The 25,665-nt window shown below is 42.4% G+C and overlaps 1 protein-coding gene across 1 annotated transcript in view; it reads left to right on the forward strand.

The window, feature by feature from the left end:
• The first annotated feature begins 8,304 nt into the window (after positions 1-8,304).
• LOC120064017 (potassium voltage-gated channel subfamily H member 7-like) overlaps positions 8,305-25,665 on the forward strand; it is a 50,208-nt gene continuing 32,847 nt past the window's right edge. Inside the window, exons 1-6 of the mRNA XM_039014327.1 lie at positions 8,305-8,380; positions 8,839-9,069; positions 18,918-19,073; positions 22,510-22,965; positions 23,180-23,200; positions 23,721-23,935. Of these exons, the coding sequence (XP_038870255.1) occupies positions 8,305-8,380; positions 8,839-9,069; positions 18,918-19,073; positions 22,510-22,965; positions 23,180-23,200; positions 23,721-23,935 (1,155 nt within the window). The remainder of the gene's footprint in view (positions 8,381-8,838; positions 9,070-18,917; positions 19,074-22,509; positions 22,966-23,179; positions 23,201-23,720; positions 23,936-25,665) is intronic.

Raw genomic sequence — 25,665 nt, forward strand, 5'->3', positions numbered from 1 at the left:
GAGTTCTTCAGTGTTTTCTCTTGTGTTGAATGTGCTCTGGGGTTGATTGTGTTTGTCTGCTTGCTTCAGGTAATGAGCTGATTGAGCACACCTGTGCCCCTCCCTATAATTGAGGAGCATAATGGTGCGCTTTGGGCGTAAGTCAAGCCATATCAAGTTGCTGTAGAGTTGCTGTAGAGTTGCTGTAGAGTTGCTGTAGAGTTGCTGTAGAGTTGCTGTAGAGTTGCTGTAGAGTTGCTGTAGAGTTGCTGTTGAGTTGCTGTTGAGTTGCGTTGTTGATGGCCAAAGCTATAATATATAACTTTTGAGTGACCTGACCAAATTCACATAGAAATGTGTGTTAGATCTGCGGTAGATCTGTTCTATTTGAGTTATGTCTAGCTTCCCGTTCTTAAGTTTCATGTTTGGGTCTTTTACTTTCAGTTTTGTATAACAGCTGAAAATACAATATTTTTCATTATGGAAAATATATTTCACAGCAGTTCAGATGGTACAATGATTCTCTACGCTATACTTGTTTTGTCACAAACTGAAATTAAGCAAACTATTAGAATAGAGTGATTTCTGCATAGTGGATCTTTAAAGTAAAGTCATTGGTTGTGTCTTGGTGTGGCAGCTTTGAGCCCAACAAGGTAAAGCCAACTTACTGAATTGTTTGTATTCTGATATGTATACTCTTAAAGGGGAAGGTTAACATTTTGTATTTAATGTAGCTTTGCGTCACTAACTATTGCAGCCTTGTGTGGCTTCTCACTGTGTTCTGTTTGCTTTGTTATTCACCTGTAAGCATTGTGTGGCTTCTGAACCATTGCTGTGCCTTACCGAAGAACTTAGTGTGTAACTCAATATTAGGAAGGTGTTCCTAATGTTTGGTATACTCAGTATATTAAGTGTTTGATATCCTTTTAACTATACTGAACAAAAATATAAACGCAACATTTAAATGAGCCATGTTTCATGAGCTGATATAAAAGATCCCTGAAATGTTCCATATGCACAAAAAACTTATTTCTCTCAAACGTTGTGCACAAATGTGTTTACATTCCTGTTAGTGAGCATTTCTCCTTTGCCAAGATAATCCATCCACCTGACAGGTGTGGCATATTAAACAGCAAGCTCATTATACAGGTGCACCTTGTGCTGCGGGAAATAAAAGGCAGTTTTGTCACAATACAATGCCACAGATGTCTCAAGTTTTGAGGGAGTGTGCAATTGGCATTCTGACTGCAGGAATTTCCCCCAGAGCTGTTGCCAAAGAACTTAATGTATATTTCTCTACCATAAACCACCTCCATCGTCATTTTAGAGAATTTGGCTGTACGTCCAACCTGCCTCAGAACCGCAGACCGCAGGGTGAGCGGTTTGCTGATGTCAACGTTTTCAACAGGGTGGGGTTATTGTATAGGCAGGCATAAGCTACAGACAACGAACACAATTTGAATGCACAGAGATACCGTGATGAGATCCTGAGGTCTATTGTTGTGTCATTCATCCGCCGCTATCACCTCATGTTTCAGCATGATAATGCACGGCCCCATGTCGCAAGGATCTGTACACAATTCCTGGAAGCTGAAAATGGCCCAGTTCTGCCATGGCCTGCATACACACCAGATATGTCACCCATTGAGCATGTTTGGGATGCTCTGGATTGACGTGTATGAAAGCTTGTTCCAGTTCCCACCAATATCCAACAACTTCGCACAGCGATGTCGCGCTGCATGAGGCAAATGGTGGTCACGTCAGATTCTGACTGGTTTTCTGATCCACGTCCCTACTTTTTTTTAAGGTATCTGTGACCAACAGATGCATAGCTGTATTCCCAGTCATGTGAAATCCATACATAAGGGACCAATGAATATATTTCAATTTACTGATTTCCTTATAACTGTAACTCAGTAAAATCGTCAATTGTTGCATGTTGCGTTTTATATTTTTGTTCAGCATAGATTGGTGTGTGAGGACTGGCAACACATCCTCCACACCGACTATTAACACAGCCCTATGCTGTACTCCCTGTTCTCCCACGACTGTGTGGCTTTGCACGACACCAACTCAAGGTTTGCTGACGACACCATGGTTCTTGGCCTGATAACTAACAACGACGAGTCAGCCTATAGGGAGGAGGTAGATGTACTGTCATTGTGGTGCCAGGACAACACCTCCCTCAATGTCAGCAAACAAATTCTTGATTTCAGGAAGCAGAGGAGGGAACATGCCCGATCCACATCAACGGGACTGCAATCGAGAGAGTCAGCAGTTTTAAATTCCTCTACGTCCACATCAGAGGACTTGACATGGAACAACACCACCACCACTCTTCTCAAGAGGGCTCAACAGGGTCGCTACTTCCTAAGGCGTCTGAAGAAATTTGGCATACCACCCCGTGTCCTCTCCAAAAACTATCGCTGCACCATGGAGAGCATCCTGACCGCTTGCATCATGGCCTGGTACGGGAACTGCTCCATCCACGACTGCAATGCCATTCAGCAGGTAGTGACGACCGAGTACATCACCGTGCTCCCACCCATCCAAGACATCTACTGGAAACGGTGCCTGGTGAAGGCCCGCAGCATCATCAAGGACCCCACACACCCCAGCCACAAGCTATTCTCTCCCTTACTGACGGGCAGACGTATCGGAGCATGAGGTCTGGCACCAACAGCCTCGGAGGCTGTTTCTATCTACAAGCCATCAGACTGTTGAACACCTGAACTGGACTGACCACCTGCTCTGATTCTCTGCACCTTAGAACACATGCACTCACTCACGTACACACCCACGTATACATTCACAACTGCTGCTACCAGACTCTTATCATGATTGCTAAATACTGCACAATTTAAACACTTGCCCCCCAGTACCCCCTTCCCCAAAACAAAATATTTTACGATAAATTGTGCCTTCCTGTAAATGTTTATTCTATTCTACTATGACATTTACTACGTTCCTATTCTTTTTTTCTTATTGTTGCATTGTCAAAGAAACCTGCAAGTAAGCATTTCGTTGGACTTTTCAGCCCTATTTACATGTATATCCTACTACTAGTCACGTTCTGTGTATAAACACACCTCAACCGCTCCTGTACCCCTGCACATTGAATGAGGTACTGGCACTGACCTGTATATACAGTTGAAGTCGGAAGTTTACGTACACTTAGGTTGGAGTCATTAAAACTCATTTTTCATCCACTTCACAAATTTCTTGTAATTTAACAAACTATAGTTTTGGCAAGTCGGTTAGGACATCTACTTTGTGCATGACACAAGTAATTTTTCCAACAATTGTTTACAGACGGATTATTTCATCATAATTCACTGTATCACAATTCCAGTGGGTCAGAAGTTTTCATACACTAAGTTGACTGTGCCTTTAAACAGCTTGGAAAATTCCAGAAAATGACGTCATGGCTTTAGAAGCTTCTGATAGGCTAATTGACATCATTTGAGTCAATTCGAGGTGTACCTGTGGATGTATTTCAAGGCCTACCTTCAAGCTCAGTGCCTCTTTGCTTGACATCATTGGAAAATCAAAAGAAATCAGCCAAGACCTCAGAATTTTTTTTGTAGACCTCCACAAGTCTGGTTCATCCTTGGGAGCAATTTCCAAACGCCTGAAAGTGCCGTGTTCATCTGTACAAACAATAGTACGCAAATATAAACACCATGGGACCACGCAGCCGTCATACCGCTCAGGAAGGTGACGCGTTATGTCTCCTAGAGATGAACGTACTTTGGTGCGAGAAATGCAAATCAATCCCAGAACAACAGCAAAGGACCTTGTGAAGTTGCTGGGGGAAACAGGTACAATTTTATTTTAAGAATGTGATGAAATAAATTAAAGCTGAAAGAAATCATTCTCTCTACTATTAATCTGACATTTCACATTCTTAAAATAAAGTGGTGATTCTAACTGACCTAAGACAGGGAATTTTTACTCTGATTAAATGTCAGGAATTGTGAAAAACTGAGTTTAAATGTATTTGGCTAAGGTGTATGTAAACTTCCGACTTCAAATGTACTTGCATTCTCATGTTTCTAACTCGCATCATAGTTCTTGTTCGATTTTTATTTTATTCTATTATCTTTGTTGTAATTATCACTGCATTGCTGGGAAAGAGCTCTCAAGGTAAGAATTTCACTGTACTCTTTTATACCTGTTGTATCCTGTGCAGGTGGCTAAACTTTGAAACTTGTATAATACAACTTGAAACTCTCAGCAAGATTCTTGTGCAACAGGCAACAATTTGCGGTACGGCCTTCAACACCTACCATGGGATTGAGTCATTGAAACTGTAATTACTTATTTATAACATTGTAATAAACTATATATTTTTAACTCTGTTTAGTGTGATCTGTTTCCATGGCCTTGTATCCAGGGGTAGTCCTGGTTGACTCTGCCCTTTCCGACAAAATCCGTTGTTACAACTGGCATAGTATCAACTACAGGAATAGTATTTTATGTAAACCCTGCACGTTACATGCTAAACCTCAACCTCTAGGAGATTAGAGGATGTTTTTTGTCACATGAAATGGCCACAGGTGTGAGTCAGCTCTTGTTGTTCATTCTGTTTTTCTTTTTATCTCATTCATTGCAGATGGTTTTGGCTGCTTGCAGGATGTAGGGTATAAGCACAGCACTCTATTTTGTGTTTTGCGCCGGTGGATTATTCTCCAAGATGGGACAGTAATGGTTTATATGGACAATGAGTAAGCCCTCTGCTGTGCTGTGTTACCAGGGTCGCCCTAATCAGTGGAGATTGTGTGTGTGTGTGTGTGTGTGTGTGTGTGTGTGTGTGTGTGTGTGTGTGTGTGTGTGTGTGTGTGTGTGTGTGTGTGTGTGTGTGTGTGTGTGTGTGTGTGTGTGTGTGTGTGTGTGTGTGAGAGAGAGAGAGACAGGAGAGCAGCAGGGGCCGGCACTGCAGGGGACAGAGATGCAGTCCCTGCATGCCTCCCTGCCTGCCGTGAGAGCTGGATTAGGCACTGGCTGCTGTTTTCAAATTGCTCTAAATTCTCTGAGATTAAGGGAAAAATGAATGAACAGTGACAGTCTGTCATGGGGGAAAATGCTTAATATCAAAACAGCCATGCAATATCCAGAACACATCCATAAAAACCAATATACAGTATACATGGGATCCTGTTTGAAGATCTACTGTTGAAGATATATTATCCATTAAGCTCACTGTATACCGGTCTTAAAAGTCATACAAATATAAATACAACAAGCATGAACAGTGCTGGGTACAGTCACAGTCTTTACTTTATTATCAGGAGGTTTACATTGCTTTGCTCACTTTCAAGGTTTAAAGAGCACCCTTTGGGCTGATGATCAATGTCCTTAGCTGTATGATGCTAACCATATTCCTATGCAGCCTTCCACTACAGGCTGTTAGTGGGGCTTGTAATGCCAGTCTTAATGTCAGACTACTCCAGACTGCATAGTGAACCACATGGGAACAATAGATCAGAGTAACCACTCCCTGCAATGTCATAGACGAGGACCTAGGGATGTGTGTGCAGCATCACACAAGGGAGAATAGTCATGTAATTTCGCTTACTGGCAGTATCTGTTTGTCAATGTTAAAAGCCCCAATACCTCTACTCCCGTAGTACTGTTAGTCTCTGACATCTCTCAAGCAGCATAGACAGTACAGATAGTACATTTTCTTCTGCAATGCATCATATGCGTCATATCCTTTTAATGACAGTTACTTAGTTAATGGGGCAATCTGGGATTTAAAAAAAATGCATGTACCAATCCCAGATTACCCCGTTTATATACGACTAATTAGGACTTCAGTAACCAGCAGCAATTAGAGGCATCAAACCACCACTGGTATGTAGGTACTCTTACCATGTCATGGTTTGCAATCAAAGTGAGCGCAAGCCGTCATAGGCACTGCTGGAGCTATTTCCAGTCTTTCACACTCAGGATGCTGACTGCTGAGAGATGAGGGACCAGATTGGAGGATCTGTAATGTCCATACTCAAGGGCACTAGGGCCTCAGTGGGAGACTGCTTACCTTGTGTGGAACACTCAAACGAGATCAGTAAATATCACCCCTCACCCACCCGTCGGTTCTCCTCTGCCGTGAACACTCAGCATATTTGATCATATAAATCAAACACACCCGTGACTAAGATATGTGCATTAGTCATAGTCTGACACCATCTCTAGAGTAAATACAAATTATTTTGTAGTGTCTTGCACTGTTCTAAGAATTAATCCGTTTCAACATAACAAATTCAGCTTTAATTGTACAACAGTACGGATGACATCAAAACACACGCCTTGGTTATTTTTTATTATTTTATAACTCATAACTTGATTGTGGGTGAATGATGACCAGGCCTGGTACATATCTGCAGGGTCCCAGAGTAACTGTAGAATGAGTAATGGGTGAGGCCTCACGATTCCCTTAATGCAACTGTGATTGAATAAAAGCCCACAGATACAGCTTTAAAGCCAGAGGAAGGCTGTGTTTTCCTGTAAGCCACACCAACAGCTCTGCTTAGCCCCAGCGGAACCACCACGCCTTGCAGAGATCACAACACATCAGGTCAAAGCAAAAATACACATACATTCATTCTGGGTCTATAAATATGTTTTGCCAGAAGCCAAAATATGGCTTAATTGAGACTTGTAAAGAACTGTCACGGATTAAATAAATAAAAATGCCTGAGAAACTAAGTTTCACAAAGAAGCTGTGCCTTTTACTGGTCTTGGGAAAAAAGGAGTGCTCAGCTGTTAACGTGACCAATGGCATTACAATAACTAATAGTGTACGCAGCTGCATATCGTTTACAGGATAATATATAGGTAACAGACAAAATAAAGGAAACACCAACATAAAGTGTCTTAATAGGGCGTTGGGCCACCACGAGCCAGAACAGCTTCAATGCACCTTGGCATAGATTCTACAAGTGTCTGGAACTCTATTGGAGGGATGCAATGCCATTCTTCCACAAGAAATTCCATCATTTTGTGTTTTGTTGATGGTGGTGGAAAACTCTGTCTCAAGCACCCCTCCAGAATCTGTTCAATTGGGTTGACTGGTTACTGAGACGGACATGGCATTTGGTTTACATTATGTTCATGCTCATCAAACCATTCAGTGACCACTCGTGCCCTGTGGATGGGGGCATTGTCATCCTATAGGGGGCATACATTTGCATTTGTTTACACAGAGATTAGCAGAGCTGCCGATTGGTCATTTAGGGATTTCATGAGTTCAAATATAACACTCATTGAGTACATTTGAATTGTTTTGCTACACAATAAGACATAACAATGCAAATAAAAAAAACGGCCAAAACAGTGTGAGATAGTATTTTATATAAGGAAATGTAGCGTCTGAAACTTCAGCACCATGGACAAGTCATCGCGTGCTATAACAGCATAGGCTTCTCACGAGCTGTTACAGAACGCTTGCATGTTGTCATTTCGAAATGGTAAAGCTCAAGCTGCCCAGTAATGGCATAACAAATACTGTGGATAAAGTCCATCTTTCATTTCTCGTTGTGGCTTCATTATTTTTGTACTTATGAACTCACCGAGCAAAGCCATTTTCATGAATATATAGCCTATACTGTCCATGGATGATATAACATATATAGTCTACGTAAATAAAAACCACGTGGCTCAAAGATGCCAAGGTTAGCGCTATCAGGGGTCTTTAGGACGTTCTTACCCTAAACCCTACTCTTACCCTAACCCTAACCGAACCCTAATCCTAACCTTAACCATTTTACATTTCAACTTCAAAATTGGCACGGACGACGTCCCAAGGATCACAGATAGCAAGGACAAAATATGTAACTCATAGCGCACATATTACCTACGCACTGAACAGACATACTGTATGTACAGGTCGAGATTGTTTGACTGTAGTTTCTCAGCACTGCAAATTAACCTTACCCGAGGTGGCAGCGCTGTGCACTAAACCCTTAGGGGGGTAACGTCACTCCCCCTGGCATATCAGCCCCTGTCCTCTATTCTTGTCCACCACATCGCCACAGAGAACGTCAACATCGCATCCATCTTCAACTAGAAATGGTTTACAAACTATATCTGACCAAAGCAGAAATCCTCCCCGATTCCGTACGTATCGGCAAAGAGTCATTAAAATGCTCTGGTATGCATGCTGGCTGAAGTGTATTCTAGTGAATTTGGGAAAGGTCATTTAAAGTGCAAGGTGAGTGCGCCGAGAATGATTTGTGACAAAGGAAATATCGGCAAGAGGCAACAACAGTAACTTCAGGGTCTCATTGCGAAAGCGCCTTTACACAAGAGCACGGAATAATCATGCCTGTACGAAGAGGTCATGTTGCGCCACAAAATACATTTCTTGGGATAATAATACGGAAATTCGAGGGACAGAGTAAGTATAACATCCCTGGTATCCTCGTGCTAATCTAAAGAGTTGTTCTTGGCGTTGTGGCGCGTGTGTTTTATTAGTCTGTTTGTAAAAGTGGGTATAGAGTGGGCATAAAGTTAGGTTTTAAAAGCTGTTGGATCGTATGAATTAACGTTCATATTTCTCCAATTAAGAATGGGTTTGTTCATTTAAAGAATACGTTAGAGGAACACATCAAGCAGTGTCAAGAATGTATTCTGTTATGCTCTAGTCTAAGTCAATAGATGTTTTCAGAAATCAAGTGCTATTTGACAACTTCTCGACAGTTATTTCAAATTATACCACATTTGTATTAATGATATCAAATACTGGACTGTCTTCAATTTACAAATACTCTTAAAATGTTCATAAACCTCAAATCTAGACACTACAAACAAATTGGTTTGATAGCATTGTGGTTTTTTGTTTCCTTTTTCTTGCAGATAGGAAATTTGTCATAGCCAATGCCCGGGTGCAGAACTGTGCAATCATCTACTGTAACGATGGCTTCTGTGAGATGACTGGCTACTCCAGACCGGACGTCATGCAGAAGCCGTGCACCTGTGAATTCCTCCACGGCGAGCACACTGACACACATGCCATCAGCCAGGTGGACCAGGCTCTGATGGGCTCAGAGGAGCGCAAGGTGGAAATCACATATCATCGCAAAGATGGTGAGTCAGCCAACCGGGCCAGCAACAGAGAGGTGGCCTTATATACTAGGTGTGATGTGCTGTCTCTGAGAAATCATAAGCTACAGTCCCACCCGCAAGACATCCACCTCAATGCGAGTCCCAAATGGCACTCTATTATCTTAATAGTGCACTACTTTTGACTAGAGCCCTTTGGGTTCTAGTGCACTATAAAGGGAATATGGTGCCATTTGAGATGCAGACCTTGTTTTGATTATATGTGCTGATATCCTACTTGAGAGAATCGGTGAACACAGTAGAGATGAGGTTATACAGTTTTGACAGTGCACTTGACAATGAGAAGTAATGAGAGCTTTTCCTTCAATTAAGAAAGTGTCTCCATTGACCTGTGCAATAAATGTCGCTATTCATGTGGATGGAGCAAACAACATTTATAGGCAATTAACATGTATAGGAAAGGACTATCAATATCCATATTTCCTGTCTATGTAGAATGTGGATCTTCCTTTGCATTTACTGAACAATGCTACTTATGGAAAATATTCTATTTAACTACCAACAATAACAATTTAGGTCTTAAACCATTATGGATATCATTGTTTTGATGAGGTATGATGTGAGAGTTTCAGTAAATGTTATTATATTCTAAGCGAGGAAGCAAGATAACCTTTGACAATGATATCTGGCTTGATTTTTTTTTTAAATTGCCGTTGCATAATGGAGGTGTAATCAGTGGCTTGGCAGACAATGCCAGAAGGCTGAACATTCCAATTTATTGAAGACCTTGGCATTGGAGAGGTATTATGTGATATACAGCATCTAGGAGCATGAACCAGCATATTATCAATTTCCAATTGTATGTATAGTAGAGACTGTCAGTGGCAATATGGTAGTTTGTACCTTCTCTTGGTCCTAGTTGTCACTAAGACACATGCAGCAGAGAGAGTGGATCTTGACTCTGACAAGGTCAATGGGGCTTGGTCAGCTGCCATGGCACAGTAGGGAGTAGTGTGTTGTCTGTGACTGACAGAGGAAAGGAAAGTGCTGTCTCAGTTCACTCTGGTCTAGAGCACAATATGCTGCGACTCACCTGCCTTCCTCCAAGGCTGTTCCAGACGATTGTAATGACGATACAAATAGCTAACAGCGAATCAATGTAGTCTTGTTTCACAATGACAATAAATCAATGAATGACTGCAGTATTTGCATGCCATCCTGTCAAATCTCTCAACAGTGGCGAGATGGGCCATGCCCAGTCACAACCCTTATAGAGAAATCTATGAGAGTCTGAACAAAACAATTCATCCAGTAATCAATGTACCATCATCAGACTGGAACCAGGGCTGAATCCCAAATAGTACCCTATTCCCTACATACTGCACTACTTTGGACCAGAGCCTTATGGGAATAGGGTGCCATTTGGGATGTCGCACCAGCTTCAAAAGGTGGGCTTTTCTGTTTTCCTCTCAATTAGATTTAACTGTCGGGTTCTGAGTTTTTCCCCATAGAGATCCTGTTCTAATTCCTAATTCTATGGCTTTTCCTGAGCACATGAACTGAGCAAGAAAAGGACATGTGAGTTAATGTATTGAGCTTCATCCCTGGCGAGGGGTGACACCAGGTTTCATTCTAACTGCACTGTGCATTATGTCTATGAGGCATTGTTATTCCAGCATATGTTCAAGGTCCTTGACTCCTCTAGATGTAATCCAAAAAGAAGATGTGGTTATTATCTCGTCTATCCTTGTTTGACTGTTCTCGTGAGGACCTTCAGTCCTCTTTGGGTTCCATTTTCTTGGGCCACTATCTCCACATGGGTTTAGTGCTTTTTTAGCTTGACTCTAGACATGATATGAACCGTGTTCAGTGCAGGCAGCAGTACTGTGAAGTCGCAGTGAATTAAAAGGAAGTTGCTGCTCAATGACATACATCTAAAAATGTAATTCCACCTCCTGCCATTGTCAGGCAGTGCGCTTTTTGGTCAGTATAATTCACCCCTCAAAGTCATTGCAGTGTCGCTCCTCTTTTCAAGGGATAGTATATGATGACAGGAAGGCGGGTCGTATTGTTTTGTTCCCCCGGCTCACGGCAATAAAGAACGTTTAACCCAACTTACATAGTGAAAAACTTACATAGTGAAAAATGACAGTAGATTCACCGGAAAATCCAAATAGTTCAATTTTCTTTCTTCCAGCAGCAGCAGTCATCAGCCTAGACATATTTCTGCTAATCACGTGGGAATCAGAGCCAGATGCTCCTCGAGTAAGTCGAATAGATTGTTTTAGAATCCTGGAGAACGACAATAACACAAAGTACCCTAGGGAGCCATTGGTGAGGAGTACCTCTATGAAGAGCAGGGTTTTAAAGTCACTTTAGTCTCCGTGTAGTTCTGTATAAACTCAATGTGTCAATCATGGTTAATAAGGAATGGGAGCAGAGTAAAAGCCATACGACACATTCAAACTTAATCATTACACTCGCTCTCCCGCCCTCCCTCCTGGGCCTCGAGACAGGACTCTTAATACTCCTCAGAGGAGTCTAGAGTGAGGCGCAGAGCTCATGAATAAAGATGTCAAGGATGACACTGCGGTGACTGGGAGTGAGCAGCTTACCGCGTAAATGCATTACAGGGCTATGGAACGGCACAATCCACAGGCTCCCGTAGATGGGAACACAAATGCAAGATTCATGACATCCTTGAGAGCAATGGGCCTATCGACGCGAATTGTTTGTCGACCCCATTTTGCTAAAGCATTTAGCTAAAGCCTATCACATTTCACAGAGTGGAAATGACATTAGACACAATAGGGCTGAACCAGTGTTGACAACATAGAGAAATAGTTGAGCATAAGGACGAATAAGCGATAGTGTCACGGCAGAGGAAATAGAGGAAGTGTGTCTGGCCAATATTAAATCATGACTCACAACTCGATGGTGTTAGACCTCAGGTGCTCCCTCTTGCTTGCTCACTCACGGTCTACAGGAGCGCGATACTATCAAATGAATCATAGTCATGCAGACATGTTAGTATAAAACTGCAGATGGGAATAGTCATGCTTAAAATAAGCATCTCTAATTTGGTTTTCATACTGTGTCATGTTCCCACTGTGGGGGGGGTCTTGAAATGCCCGGTGACGACATCATCAGCAACACATCTCTAGCTCTTCAGCAAAAAGCTGAAAAGTGAAGCTGTTCATGCGTATGCTTCGAAAAGGACAATCAAGACCACAGTGAGATACACATCCAAAACCGTCGCCACAGGCACATTATCGTTCATCTCCGTGTTGAACAGTAAATAGTTGTGAGAGGAGAGAAATCCGAAATCTTCCCTCTCAAAGAAGATTCATAATCAATGAGATAAACATCTTCCTTTGCTGGGTTTTGTAAAACGATCCTATTCCGAGGGGTGTAATAGTACCTTGGAACTGAATGAGTGAGTACAAAGGGAAGCTGACACTGAGCAGAAGGCTGAAGTTAAATACATGTCTCAGCATAGCTAGCCATGCTGCTGAAGTATGCGTGGGTGCAGGGTTTCAAAGGTGACTCCCCTTTGAGGAGCTGGAGAGCCGTCTCCCCCCCCCCCCCCCCCCCCCGCTGCAGGGTGATGGGGGGGGGGGGGGGGGGGTGAGGGCGACGGGGGGGACACAGGGCACTCACAGTTGGCTGCTTCGGGAGACCTGGATGGCTGCGCTCAAAAAGAGGTGCATGCATTTTTTATTTGATCTTAGCCTCTTTGGTTACTCCCAATATGTTGCAAAACACATTTAGTGTTTGCCAAGGTCAGACGTTTATTAGAAAGAAGCCATCCTATCAGAATAAAGATCGGATTAAATTAAAACATATCAGGTTTGAATTAGATTAGTTGATTTTGCAGAAGTCTTCGATAAAATGGGCCTGATATAAATGCTGTTCTAGACAGGCTCTCTGTAATTATCATCTGACAAAAAGCTAATTAACACTGAGTACAGTAGGAGGCAGATGGAGTATTGAACATCACGAACACACGCCTTGGCCAGTCGCCCTACATATCCACATACGAGTTCATATCTCCATTTCATGGGGGACACTCTTGAATCCAATCCAACGTCCACCAAACCATCTGTTTTACTTCCAATTAGCTTTTGCCAGCAATTAGCTATTTCAGCCCATTGGATGAAAAATATCAGCTAGCTGGCTAGCTAGCAAAACACATACAGTAAGATGCACTTGAAATTGGTGTTCATCTTGATGACTTAGAGGACACTGATTAAAGATGAAAGTAGGCCATGATGACTAGCTTAGGGCAGTCTTAACGGAGGCGAGATATGGCCACATGGCCAACAGACTCCAAACAAAGGGTTAGTATGCCTTCCCTCCCCTTACATATTCCCTTCTTGATTGGCTATGCCCCGGTGCGGTTGTGTATGGCCTCCGCAACACAGCCCTGCAACAACCATGTCACATTGTATTAGCACGATAACCGCGGAGAGTGTCATGACTCATGTACAGCCTGCTCCATCTGGAACTGCTGTTTTTCTCTCTAAATGTTGGGATTCATAGCGAACCAAAAAAAATGAAGATATGTTTTTAACATGGGAATGTTTCTCCCCTCGTTGCACTAGCATTTAACCTTAAGACGCGTCTGCTGAACAAAATAACAACAACGTGTGTCTATATCATTTTTTTTTCTCATTAATGTCACGTGCCCATAAAGATCCTAAATAGTGTGGGTGAGTGATGAAGGTCCTATGTTTAAAAAAAAGAGGTGGGAAGTACTACTTATAACTAACTGTCCTAGCCCCACCCTTATAGAAGTACTTTTAGACTTCTCTTTCTCGTCAGAATGCTTCTGTACAGAGAAGTATTCCAAGACGAAGAGATCACACAGCTGTAGACCTTCAGCAATCAATATTGGCTCGATGTGCAGCCATCTTTTCAATTATTGATGGTGGAAATAGAATCTAATGAAATTTCCATCATCTTGAAATGGGAACTGATATCAATACAGCACTGGATCTATGTATTCATACAGACCCAATACTTCTACATGACTGGCACCTTGTGCATTCATTGGTAAGGAATGATATCTATTTTTATCCATACTTGAAAAGCATTGAAAGGACATTATAGTTTGCAATGCCACGGTGATGTACGGTCATCATGTGTATAGTATGCAAAGTAACACGAATTCAGATATATCTGATCTGTAACAATTTAGACTTCACTTACTATTGTCAACACATTGAATATATAGTTAATTAAGAATCAATTTCCCTTATCAGTTATGTCTCTGCAGACTTTTGGAAAAATTAGAAATTCTAAGACTATCAAATCTTTCAGTTACAACATTATTTTCCTAAACCTCATATCTGTGCATCTTAGGAATCACACAATTGCTTTGCCCGCTGAGCTTATGCATTCATAGTCAGCTTGATAAAAGCTTTTTTCCATGACAGGTGTATTATCCTTAAAGGCCACAATATCAGTATGATCTGCATTTCTCTGTGCCCTGGAATCTGACATTCAATGGGACCAAGGTAAAAGCTCTGGAAATCTCATTTGACCTTCTGCCAGTCTGAAGACAGTGATCATGCTTGGGGGCTGAGGCAGCTCCGTAGGGGCTGAAGGGGCTGCTAGATTGACACTTGAAGGGAAACTTGAACCCACCGACTGAAATTAATGATAGACATCCAATCACTAGAAGAGACACTAATGTACACTATTAGACCTTTGTATTCTCCTGAACCTGCCACTTTCAATTATCCCAACCTGCCTGCAAATGATCTACAACTCACACAGGGAGGAGGTGGTAACTGGGTCGTATTCATTAGTGCACACTATATTTCGTATTGGACAAGTTCAGTTAGTCCCTCCTTGTTTCAGTCCGTTGTTTGCCATTTGGTGCCTAGTGAATACAACCCGGTACGCAACTAATAACGCAATTGTTTAGGATATGTATAGCACTGAATAACACGTCTTAAACCATAGGTCAAATGCACCACTAAATGCTCTTATTGCACATTTCCCAGTGCTTCTCAGTGTGATTTACCACCAACCTGAGAGGTGCACATAGTGTACGCAACACTGTTTATCCTGGCAGCTTTCCACAATCATGCACGTGGTCTGACGTGTACTGGCAGAGGGAATGAACTGGGGACTTCTCTATTCAATCAACACACCAGAGTCTGTCTGCCATAACAATCCTTCCTAATGACAATGAAAGGTGTGAATAGTCTCCTGGCCACATGAAACCAGGACTAGGAAATGATTGGCCTGTTTTACTCCAAGTTCTATTTGCTTGTAACTTATTTATAGAGTAAGCATGTGTGTGTGCATTTCTGTGTATGTTAACATTATATTATAACGTTAAACCATCTTGTATTGGGATAGAATAATCTTGAGATCACATGACTAGGCTGGTCATCAGAAGTATCTAACATGATGATTCGGATTCTGCCATTCATCACCCCGGTGGAGGTAAAAAAAAGAGGATGTTGGCTATTATACACCTGAGTAGGTGACTTTCAGCAGGAGACAGGATGAGGAGGCACCCAAATAGCTCAGCCTTTTAGCGGGGTATTGTTTTCCCATCTGGTAAGTTGAATCAATTCCCAAACATGCTGCCACAGAATCATTCTGGGTCTCCTCTTTCTTGCAGCATTTTCTTTACTCTCCTCACACAGTAGCTAGTTTCCACAGATCTAAAACGTGACGCAGTGTGAAACATTAATGTATGCCAACTAACAGATACAAGATCCGTGTATACACTGAATCATTTATTGCTGAGATAGATGTCTAAGGAGATGAATAGGGGTAATTTCCGTCATGTAATTGTGGGGAAACCTAAATGCAGTTAACTAAAATCGATGAATGATTAATGAGCAATGACAATGAGCAGTATTGATACCGGAGGAGATGAGTGAGGAGTTTCATACAATGGACATTATAACCCATACCAGATAAAGGCGCTTCCCTTATTACCAGTTCACCACAATTATAATAATTGTGGTTACGTGGTTGTCTTACCGAGCTACTGTAAGTTGAATGCACAGACTTTAAGTCGCTCTGGATAAGAGTGTCTGCTAAATGTACAAAATACAAATCCAATAGAAATGTAAATGTTTTTCACAGTTTTGGACATAAAATATTGTTGCTAAGAACGGCCATTCCATGGGGGCTCCTATTAAAGTCTGACATGTAAATGCAGTCCAACAGAGGATTGTTATGTTTAATCAGACAGACAGCCTACTGCTGATGAATGTGACTGGCAGTGTGGATGTGAGATCCAGCTCTGAGGAGATTACTGTGAACAATGGTAATGTGTCCTCTGCTGGCCCGGCTGGTAGACGGTGAGAGACACATTTGCATAGGGACGGATGGGCATCTTTTGATCTTCTTTGCGTATTGCTTATTATTGCACATCGGGTGTTCTTCCTAGAAGGGCAGCAGATGTGTGGATTGTTTTATGAGGGCAGTGAGACTCTGGGAGAAATGGAGTCCCACTGATGAAAGGATTTATTTTGCTTCTACTCTGCTTCTACTCTGCATGACTCTGTATTAGTCTGAACCTGCTTTTTACAATTCAATGATAATGCTGATGGCATTATAATGCAGTGGGAGATATAGGGTTATGGAGATATAGGGTTATGGAGATGTAGGGTTATGGAGGCTGCGCTAAGAGATTAGGGCTGGAAAATCATCAGTTGATCTAATGACAGATTTAGCCACCAGATAAATCGGCATCATCAGTACCAAGGCTATATTAATTTGTAAACCGTGTATAGGCAACAGGAGACCACCCTCAACCTCCTGGCCCTCCATTTGCTGACGACAATGTGCGCTTATGAAATGATTTTGTTTACGATAAGGACTGCGGTGGTCCATGTTTGCTGTGATCTAGTGTACTATAAAATAGACGGCTCTCATATTCTTACCACCTTGCCCAGTCATATTCAAGGTGTCTAGGGGTTCTGATGGGTCTAACCTTGATTTGCATTTTGATAACATACAGTATCTACAGTATTTCACTTTTTAATGTGTATAGTATTGCTTACTAGGTGTTGTCCAATGAATTCTGCAACCACTCCCTCTTCAAATCAGGGTTGATTTAGAAAAAGCTGTTCAAAAAGAGGACATTGCGTTATCATATCTTTGTACTACCTGACGAAGGCCATGCAGCCGAAACACGTCAGCGTTTTTAAAACTTTGTTTCCATTGAACATGCCATACAAATAAAGGCATTTTAATTAATTATATGAAGAGTGCCTTGGTCCTCCTTTCATTTTGAAGGAATGCCTCCTATTCAAATGATATAGTTTCTACTTGTTTATATGGAAGGACCCTTAACATTTCAGTATGTATTTCTGTTTACGATGCTTTCTGAGAAGCTTGTTTGGTATCCTTTGAAATAAGCGAGCAACACAATTTTCCTGACATTGATGCCCTACCGAGGCCTCAGGGAAGCTGGCCTAACATATTGCACCGGCTCTAAATAGATTGGAGGACCCTAAGGAACCAAAACCCATTTTTTCCTGTATCATCATTTTTGTTGGTAATTAGGTAGTAGTGCAGATTTAGCATATGTGTTTTAACTAATTGACACAGAATTCAGCCGAGTTGAGGTAACTGGAAGAGAACAGTCAATCTCACTTAAAAAGGTGCTGATGGCGTTGTCAACTTTTTCTTCCTATATTATTACAGCATGGCTCAGCTATAGCATGACAAGCATTCAGGCTGGCAGATTGCTGTTGTTTTGATGTAGTGTCTCCAGCAGTGCTGAAATCATTTGCAATCTGTTAAAACTCTCTTGACCCTATTAAGTTCTGGTGTGGATATTCTAATAGTTTTTAGGGGTTTGCGTGATAATTCAAGTACAACATATTTAGTAATACTATTACCTAACATAATACTGATTTGGTGATGAGATTATTAAGCTTAGAAGTGCCTTCCAATTGCATTCAATGTTTTGCATATACTATGTTGTAGCCTAAATGCTTCCGTAGAACACCTATTCACTGGGTGGGGGTCGGTGATTTTTCTTGCTCCATTCTGCCTGGAGAAATTCAACCCAAGGTACTGATCCTTCTATAATCCAGTCAGTGCATTCCAGATATTGCCATTTTATGGGCACAAGAAAGGGACTTTGTCTCAAATGGCGGCCTATTTCCTAGTGCGCTACTTCTGACCGGGGGACGCAGCCAAGAACTTTATATTTTTACTCCTCTTGAGGAGGCAGCTCAGCGGTAGTGGGTCTGGTATGACCCAGTAGAAACCCTGGGAGTTGACTCTGTTCCATTGTAAATTATACCCTTTTCGCTGTATACAGTAGTGCACTGCTTTTGACCAGAGCCCAATGAATCCTAGTCAAAAGTAGTGCACTATAAAGGGTCTAGGGTGCCATTTGGGCACGTTGTATGTGCAATGTGAAGCTCTGGCCTGTGTGCTGTATCCAGGATAAAGCACGCTACTTATAAGGTGCCCTCTTGACCAGTCTGTGTCCATGTCGAATCAGCAAACTGCCTTACTATCATAAAGCTAGGGAATTCATGATGAACACTTAGCACTAAGAGAGGTGCTAGCAACATGGCATTACGATATCAATATTGCTACAGAAAAAATAACAATTGGAATAATAATCATCTCTCTAAGTATTGCCATCTAGGGGTCTAAATTCTTTTTTGCAGGACACGATTTTCCTCTCCGCTCAGAGAGCGGACGATTCCATGGGTTCCAACACTATATTATTATTAAATTGGAGCATTCTCAGGTAGAGTAGCAGGCATCCATCTTAGAATGGATTAGAAGTTATACTGTAGTGGAGCTCAACTGTGGAGAAGGAGAAGATGAGGAGCATTAGCTTTTAGACATGACAGGTTTATTATTTCTTACAGGGACGGACTTCCAGTGCTACACTCACATAATCCCGGTGAAGAACGAGGAAGGCGTAGTGATGTTGTTCATTCTAAACTTTGATTACGTCCTTGAGGAGGGAAGCAGCGACTCGACAGAGAAGCTGAATCACTCATCCCTGGAAAGAGCTGATTCCAGTGAGTATCCGGATTCCTGCCCTGTGTATGTCTACTGGCAATGTGGATATGCAGTAGTACCTTTTTGTTTGTAATGAAATGTCATGTTTCACCCAAAACGGAACCATATTTCCTATAGAATGCACTACTTTTGACCCTGGTCGAAAGTAGTGCACTGTATAGGGAATAGGGTGCCACTTAGAACACGGCCCGTGTAATGATGTAAGACCGCAGCTAGATCAGGGGGAGCTCATCACATAGGAAGTCCGAACTGACTTTGCAGTCCACTAATAGAAGTGCCTTCCTTCCAGTTCCCAAAGATGCACTCCTCTTCTATAGAAGGGCAATTACACATATGGATACTACTAATTGCAATTATTCATGCTCATCCTCATCTACATCTGCAAGAGGCTAATTAGGCAAGTTGTAGAAATTCAACCCAGGTTCCTGGAATACATGTAGCTTAAAGTAAATGTCCAGTGTTTCCAGATTTATTTGACAAGTTTGAGGTGGGGTTTTTAAGTGTTTTTTTCACCAATTTATGCTTTGGCCGCGAGTATGAATATAGGACGAGGCATTTCCATTATTTGGGTATGAGTTAGCAGAATATGAACTTTTAAAAGTGATGTTTACTGGACAGTTACTTTATCATCTGGAAGACAGCACACTATATTGTGTTTCTCTTCACAAGTAAACTAAATAGATTTTTATTTCACAATTTATTTGGCCTCTGTCATTGTGGAATTTTGTCATCTCTTTATTTTGCTTCGTCTGTGCTTATTTTTAGATAGGGAACAAAGCAGTGGTATTTGAACTGGGGGCTGTGTCTCTTTACCATCTCCTCCACTGCTGTGTGTCAGAGGGTGTAAATGTCAACAAGACATCTCTGCTTGCTCCTGATTTTGGAGGTGCCGAGCATCTCCTCACTGAGCAAGGCAGAGCCATCCGCACGGTTCAGTAGGAATCCTGAACACTGCACTGCACCCAAGGCGGTGGGGGGTGCACGTGTCCTCTGTGTGTGTCGTGTGCGTGTTGTGTGTGTCATCTGTGTGTGCATTATCTGTGTGTGTGTGTGTGTGTGTGTGTGTGTGTGTGTGTGTGTGTGTGTGTGTGTGTGTGTGTGTGTGTGTGTGTGTGTGTGTGTGTGTGTGTGTGTGTGTGTGTGTGTGTGTGTGTGTGTTCGTAACACCACTGACCAGAGCTGATTGCTTGATTTTCATACTAAAGGTCTTTACTGAGGGGAACAAACGCCACCGAAAGAAGGAAAAGATAAGCATGTTGTGTGATCGATCAGCAGCTTCCTCACCACAGGCATCGGCTTGCTGTTATTGGCCTCATACAAATATGCTTTCCTTGCAAAGTGATTTTGGGGGCAATGGGGGACTAATTATGAACCCGTGCATACTGTCTCCAGGTATCATAGCAACTAGCACAATAGTATGAGCAAAGGAGAGAATAATCCCTTCTTCACAGTCTGCACACAGAACCCCCTTCTCAGCAAAAAGAAGTGCAAAATTACAGAGAAAAGAGATGCATTGGACCGTATGAAAATGAATCTTTCCTCTATGCTATTTATAGGGAAATGACGGTGGTATAGATTCACATAAACTACAATACATTATTTGAATTCAGAACTTCATTGTCAGCTAAATTCACTGGGTGCAACCAATAGCTTTTCTGCCTCTCTGAACCATTTCATTCTAATTTCATACTGAGTTATTGCGACGGATTAATAGCTGCTGTATGGAATGGAAAATGAATGTGTTTAGAGTAAATGACGCCTAGAAGGCTTAACGGTATAAAAGAGAAAGACCTCCACATGCTCTCTCTTTCTTCCCAATGGAAATACTCTACAGTAGTGGGGATGAAACGAAAAAGCATATTCTAAATTGAATTCCCTCTCTTCTTGCTTCTGTATTGCTTCTATATTCTGTTCCTTTGACATTTCTACAAAACACACAGGAACTGTGTTCTACATAAGTACATTTTGACATAAGCAGGAGTAAAACACTAAAACAGCCATTATTAATTCAGAAGGCTCAGTGAGGATCAAGTGCTCTCTGCCCTACCATTCATAAATCAACAGCTTCTACCTGCATTCATACCAAGCCATTGCAGGGGAATGAAAACAAAGCATGTGTCAGCTGGTGATGGAGGCCATGTCTGGTGATGCTGGGTTTACAGATTGATGTAATTTATATACAGATGAAATAAGTGAGAGGAGAAAAGCAGTAATAAATCCAGTAGGCTACTACCAAAAAACTGTATGTAGGCTTGCCAAATTCTGGTAACTTTCGCACATTTTTTCCCCAATATCCTGGTTGGAGTTTCCGGATTTCCTTCTAATTTCCTTCTGATTCCGGGAATCTTCCATCTGGGATTTCCTGAAGACCTGAGAATTTTGGAAAAGCTACCAGAGTTTTGCAACCCTAACTCTATACTACTGGAACTTGGAGTTCACCTGAAATATGCAGCCCTCTACTTTCCTCTGGCATCTCATATGATTGTAAATCAAAGACACCTAAAGTAGAGATGCTGAGGCATGTATTCCTATGTCCATTAAAAAAAACAGGTCTAAATTGCAGACTTCCTGCCATTAGGGGCTATTTCAGAGGCCTGTCCAGGGGCCCTGTTGAGTGTGATGGCTTTATTGTGTATAAGGGTTGTAACAGAAGTACATGTGGTTGGGGAATGGAAACAGATGGCAGTGACATGATGCAAGGAGGGTGCTGAACGATGGCTGCCTCATATTTATGAGTGAGCCTGGCGCTCACTTTCACCACTTCTATTGTTAATGAACCCAAACTACAGTTCCCTCACTGGTTTATATGTGCCTGTGTGTCACTCTGAAGACGTTACTGCACAGTGGACACACATGAGGCACACATGAGATACTGGACATACCATCTCTGTTAAATTAAGGAAGGAGATGAATTTTCCGCTAAGTGTTTTCACTTATGGTCTTGAACGCGGTATGATACATTATGATATCCTGCGGTGTACGCCAATACATAGTGTCCATTTATCAACAGTTTTAATTCATTAATCATCAAATAAGAAAGAACACTATGACAGGCATTACAGCAGTATACACGCTATGCACTATGGGTAAAGGGCCGATCAAGGTTATTCAGTCACGTACCATTGAATGCCATTGGATTAGAGGTTGATTCTCCGGCTTTCTGCTTCCTCTGTTTGATCATGAACACATAAGGTAATCCAATTATAGATTTACACACAATCAGATAAATGAAAGTGCACCTTCCAGCTCAAAGAACAGTAATGAGATTGGCATTCATTGAAAATGTGACTCAATTGACTAAATAATTGTTGCTATTGCTTATGCTTTAGATCTTTTACATGTTATGTTATACAGTCAAAATCATACTTTCTCATCATTTAATAATTTGATTGTTTGGAGCAGGAATAAACAGGTCCAACATTTTCTGTTGTTTAGGAAAGGGACGATTCTTCCGATTCCGCCAGGCTGCCTTTAGTCTGGTCTCCAACAAACAGTCTCTTCCACAAGAAGACCCAGATGCCGTCATGGTGGACTCCCCCTCCCCCAAACAGAACGAGGACTCTGTGGCTCTGACCAACTTCCAGTCGCCCCCGACCGAAGACAACTGCAGCCCCACCGATGCCAATGACACACGGGCCCTCATCAGCTCCAGCCACCACTCCTCCCAGGCCAGTGTGCATGGACCCGGACCCCTGGACCACTCCTCTCCCAAGCAGCACCCGTGGGACAGGCTGTACCAGACGGAGGCGCACCAATCCACCACCTGCCTCGCACACACCATCTCCAGAGGCAGCATCAGCGGGAGCAGCATGAGGCGAGCCTCCTCCGTCCACGACATAGAAGGCTTCAGCAACTCCAAGAGCATGTTCAGGGACCGACACGCGAGTGAAGGTAAAGTAAGACGATGAAATGTCTAACGAAAGCTTTGTGGTCCCAAGATTTCGAATGGGGACAAAGCTATTGTCATCATTGTGTCTTGTGAGTACTCCTTGCTCAGGAATTGTGTATTACAGTATACTATTACGGATCCATGCCAACAATATCTGCATCCACAGTACTATTTCTATCTTCTCTCTTCCTCTCGCCACTATGATGCTGCTTTTAGACAATGGTCGCTATATCAGAGGTAACGATGTGTTCCCTAACCATGCTTGTCGTGCATTGGACTGTTTGAAGCATGTATCCTAATCAAGCCAATTGACCACGAGTGATGATGATTTCTCCCTGAAATTCTACCCTCAACGAAGCACTGCACTTGAGAATGTGTTGTGACTTAGACAGTTGAGTGTTTTTGTCATGTCAGCTATTTTAAATGTATTTGGATGATTGATCAACACCCCCTGAATGAAAGCCTGCTGCCTCCACTGACTGCTAATATTGCCATCCCCACCCAACCTAACACCTGCATGAAAGACAGCTATTTTGCTTTCTGGGGGGGGGGGGGATCAGTGGTCACTATGCTCTGTCTGCTTCCCATCAGTTTCCCTGATCACCAACGCCAACCATCATCAAATGTGTGATGTTTGGCTCACTGCTACAGTTTTGACCTCTGTCCAGGTACTACTCAATGTCCTTTACTAGAGCTGTGCTATACTGTATTACCATCTCTCTACAGTCAATTTCTTTGGGTTGTCTTTACGTTCCAGGTCCGTTCAATCATCTCAAGTCCAGTTTGCTTGGCTCCACCTCTGAATCCAACATCAACAAGTACAGCACCATCAACAAGATCCCGCTGATTGCGCTCAACTTCACGGAGCGGAATAACGAAAATAAGGCACACTCTCCCCCATCGTCAGAAAACACTATCATAGCACCCAAAGTTAAGGACAGAACGCACAACGTCACTGAGAAAGTCACACAGGTGAGACAATTGGCTGTCTGGAAAGCACATTTCACTCTTTTTTTCGTACAGCTTTCATGTTACATTATGCGTACGAGCCACAAAATAAGACATTTACCAAATGAATGCCAGACACATTGCTGCCTATATTATTCATTATGTTTGCACTAATGGCTGCTTTTGAATCATATATTTCCACACTGTTTGACATTGGTACTAATGCAATGAATTGGAGAAACAATCTCATCAATGAATAGTCGGTGTGACATTTGCTCTGTGTAAAAACAAGTCCAGCAGTGTAATACAGTATGCAGTAGAATCTCTCCTGCTTGTTCCTACAACAACTAAGCGATGTATAGTGACTGTCCTCTCATTAACGTCAGTGTCAAACCTCAGCACAGGCTGTAGGGTAGAACACCAAGCTTTCCCGTACAACCAGACCTTCTTTGACAGGCGAAAACAGAGCACTCCTCCTGACAATGACATTCTATAGAAGAGACAAGCCATTCTCACTCATAAGTACAGCCATCATCTGACTGAACTCTCTGAATTTTCTGGGTTGCACTACCTTGAATTGGCCATTCGGTGGGTGGGTTTTTCACATTAGATACTGTAGATGTCGAGATGCATGGGAGAATCCATAATTCATCTTGTAGATGTACTGAGGCAACATAAAACAAAGCCCTCTGTCCTCATCATTTCTCCAGCAGTATCATCAGATAGAAGGTCTCTCTTTGCAGCCTGTCAGAGCTCATTAAGATCCGAAAGAGAGGAAAGCCACATACTAACTGGCCATTATAAACTGGGTGGTTTGAGCCCTGAATGCTGATTGGCTGACAGCCATGGTATATCAGACTGTATCAAATCAAATCAAACTTTATTTGTCACACACGCCGAATACAACAAGTGTAGACCTTACTGTGAAATGCTGACTTACAAGCCCTTAACCAACAGTGCAATTCAAGAAGAGTTAAGAAAATATTTACCAAATAAACTAAAGTAAAAAATAGTGGGGTACCGGTACCGAGTCAGTGTGCGGGGGTACAGGTTAGAGGTAATTTGTACATGTAGGTAGGGGTGAAGTGACTATGCATAGATAATGAACAGCGTGTAGCAGCAGTGTACAAAACAAATGGGGGGGGTGGGGTTCAATGTAATAGTCTGGTGGCCATTTGATTAATTGTTCAGCAATCTTATGGCTTGGGGGTAGAAGCTGTTAAGGAGCCTTTTGGTCCTAGACTTGGCGCTCCGGTACCGCTTGCCGTGCGGTAGCAGAGAAAACAGTCTATGACTTGGGTGACTGGAGTCTATAAATGTTATGGGCTTTCCTAGATGGTAGGAAAATAGGCCCCAGTGATGTACTGGGCCGTATGCACTACCCTCTGTAGCGCCTTACGGTCAGATGCCGAGCAGTTGCCATACCAGGCGGTGATGCAGCCGGTCAGGATGCTCTCGATAGTGCAGCTGTAGAACTTTTTGAGGATCTGGGGACCCATGCCAAATCGTTTCAGTCTCCCGAGGGGGAAAATGTTTTGTTGTGCGCTCTTCACAACTGTCTTGGTGTGTTTGGACCATGATAGTTATTTGGTGATGTGGAAACTCGCTCCACTACAGCCCCGTTGATGTTAATGGGGGCCTGTTCGGCCCACCTTTTCCTCTGGTCCTCGATCAGCTCCTTTGTCTTGCTCACATTGAGTGAGAGGTTATGGTCTTGGCACCACACTGCCAGTTCTCTGACCTCCTCCCTATAG

Source organism: Salvelinus namaycush, chromosome 19 (assembly GCF_016432855.1).
Source record: "Salvelinus namaycush isolate Seneca chromosome 19, SaNama_1.0, whole genome shotgun sequence".
Lineage (NCBI taxonomy): Eukaryota > Metazoa > Chordata > Actinopteri > Salmoniformes > Salmonidae > Salvelinus > Salvelinus namaycush.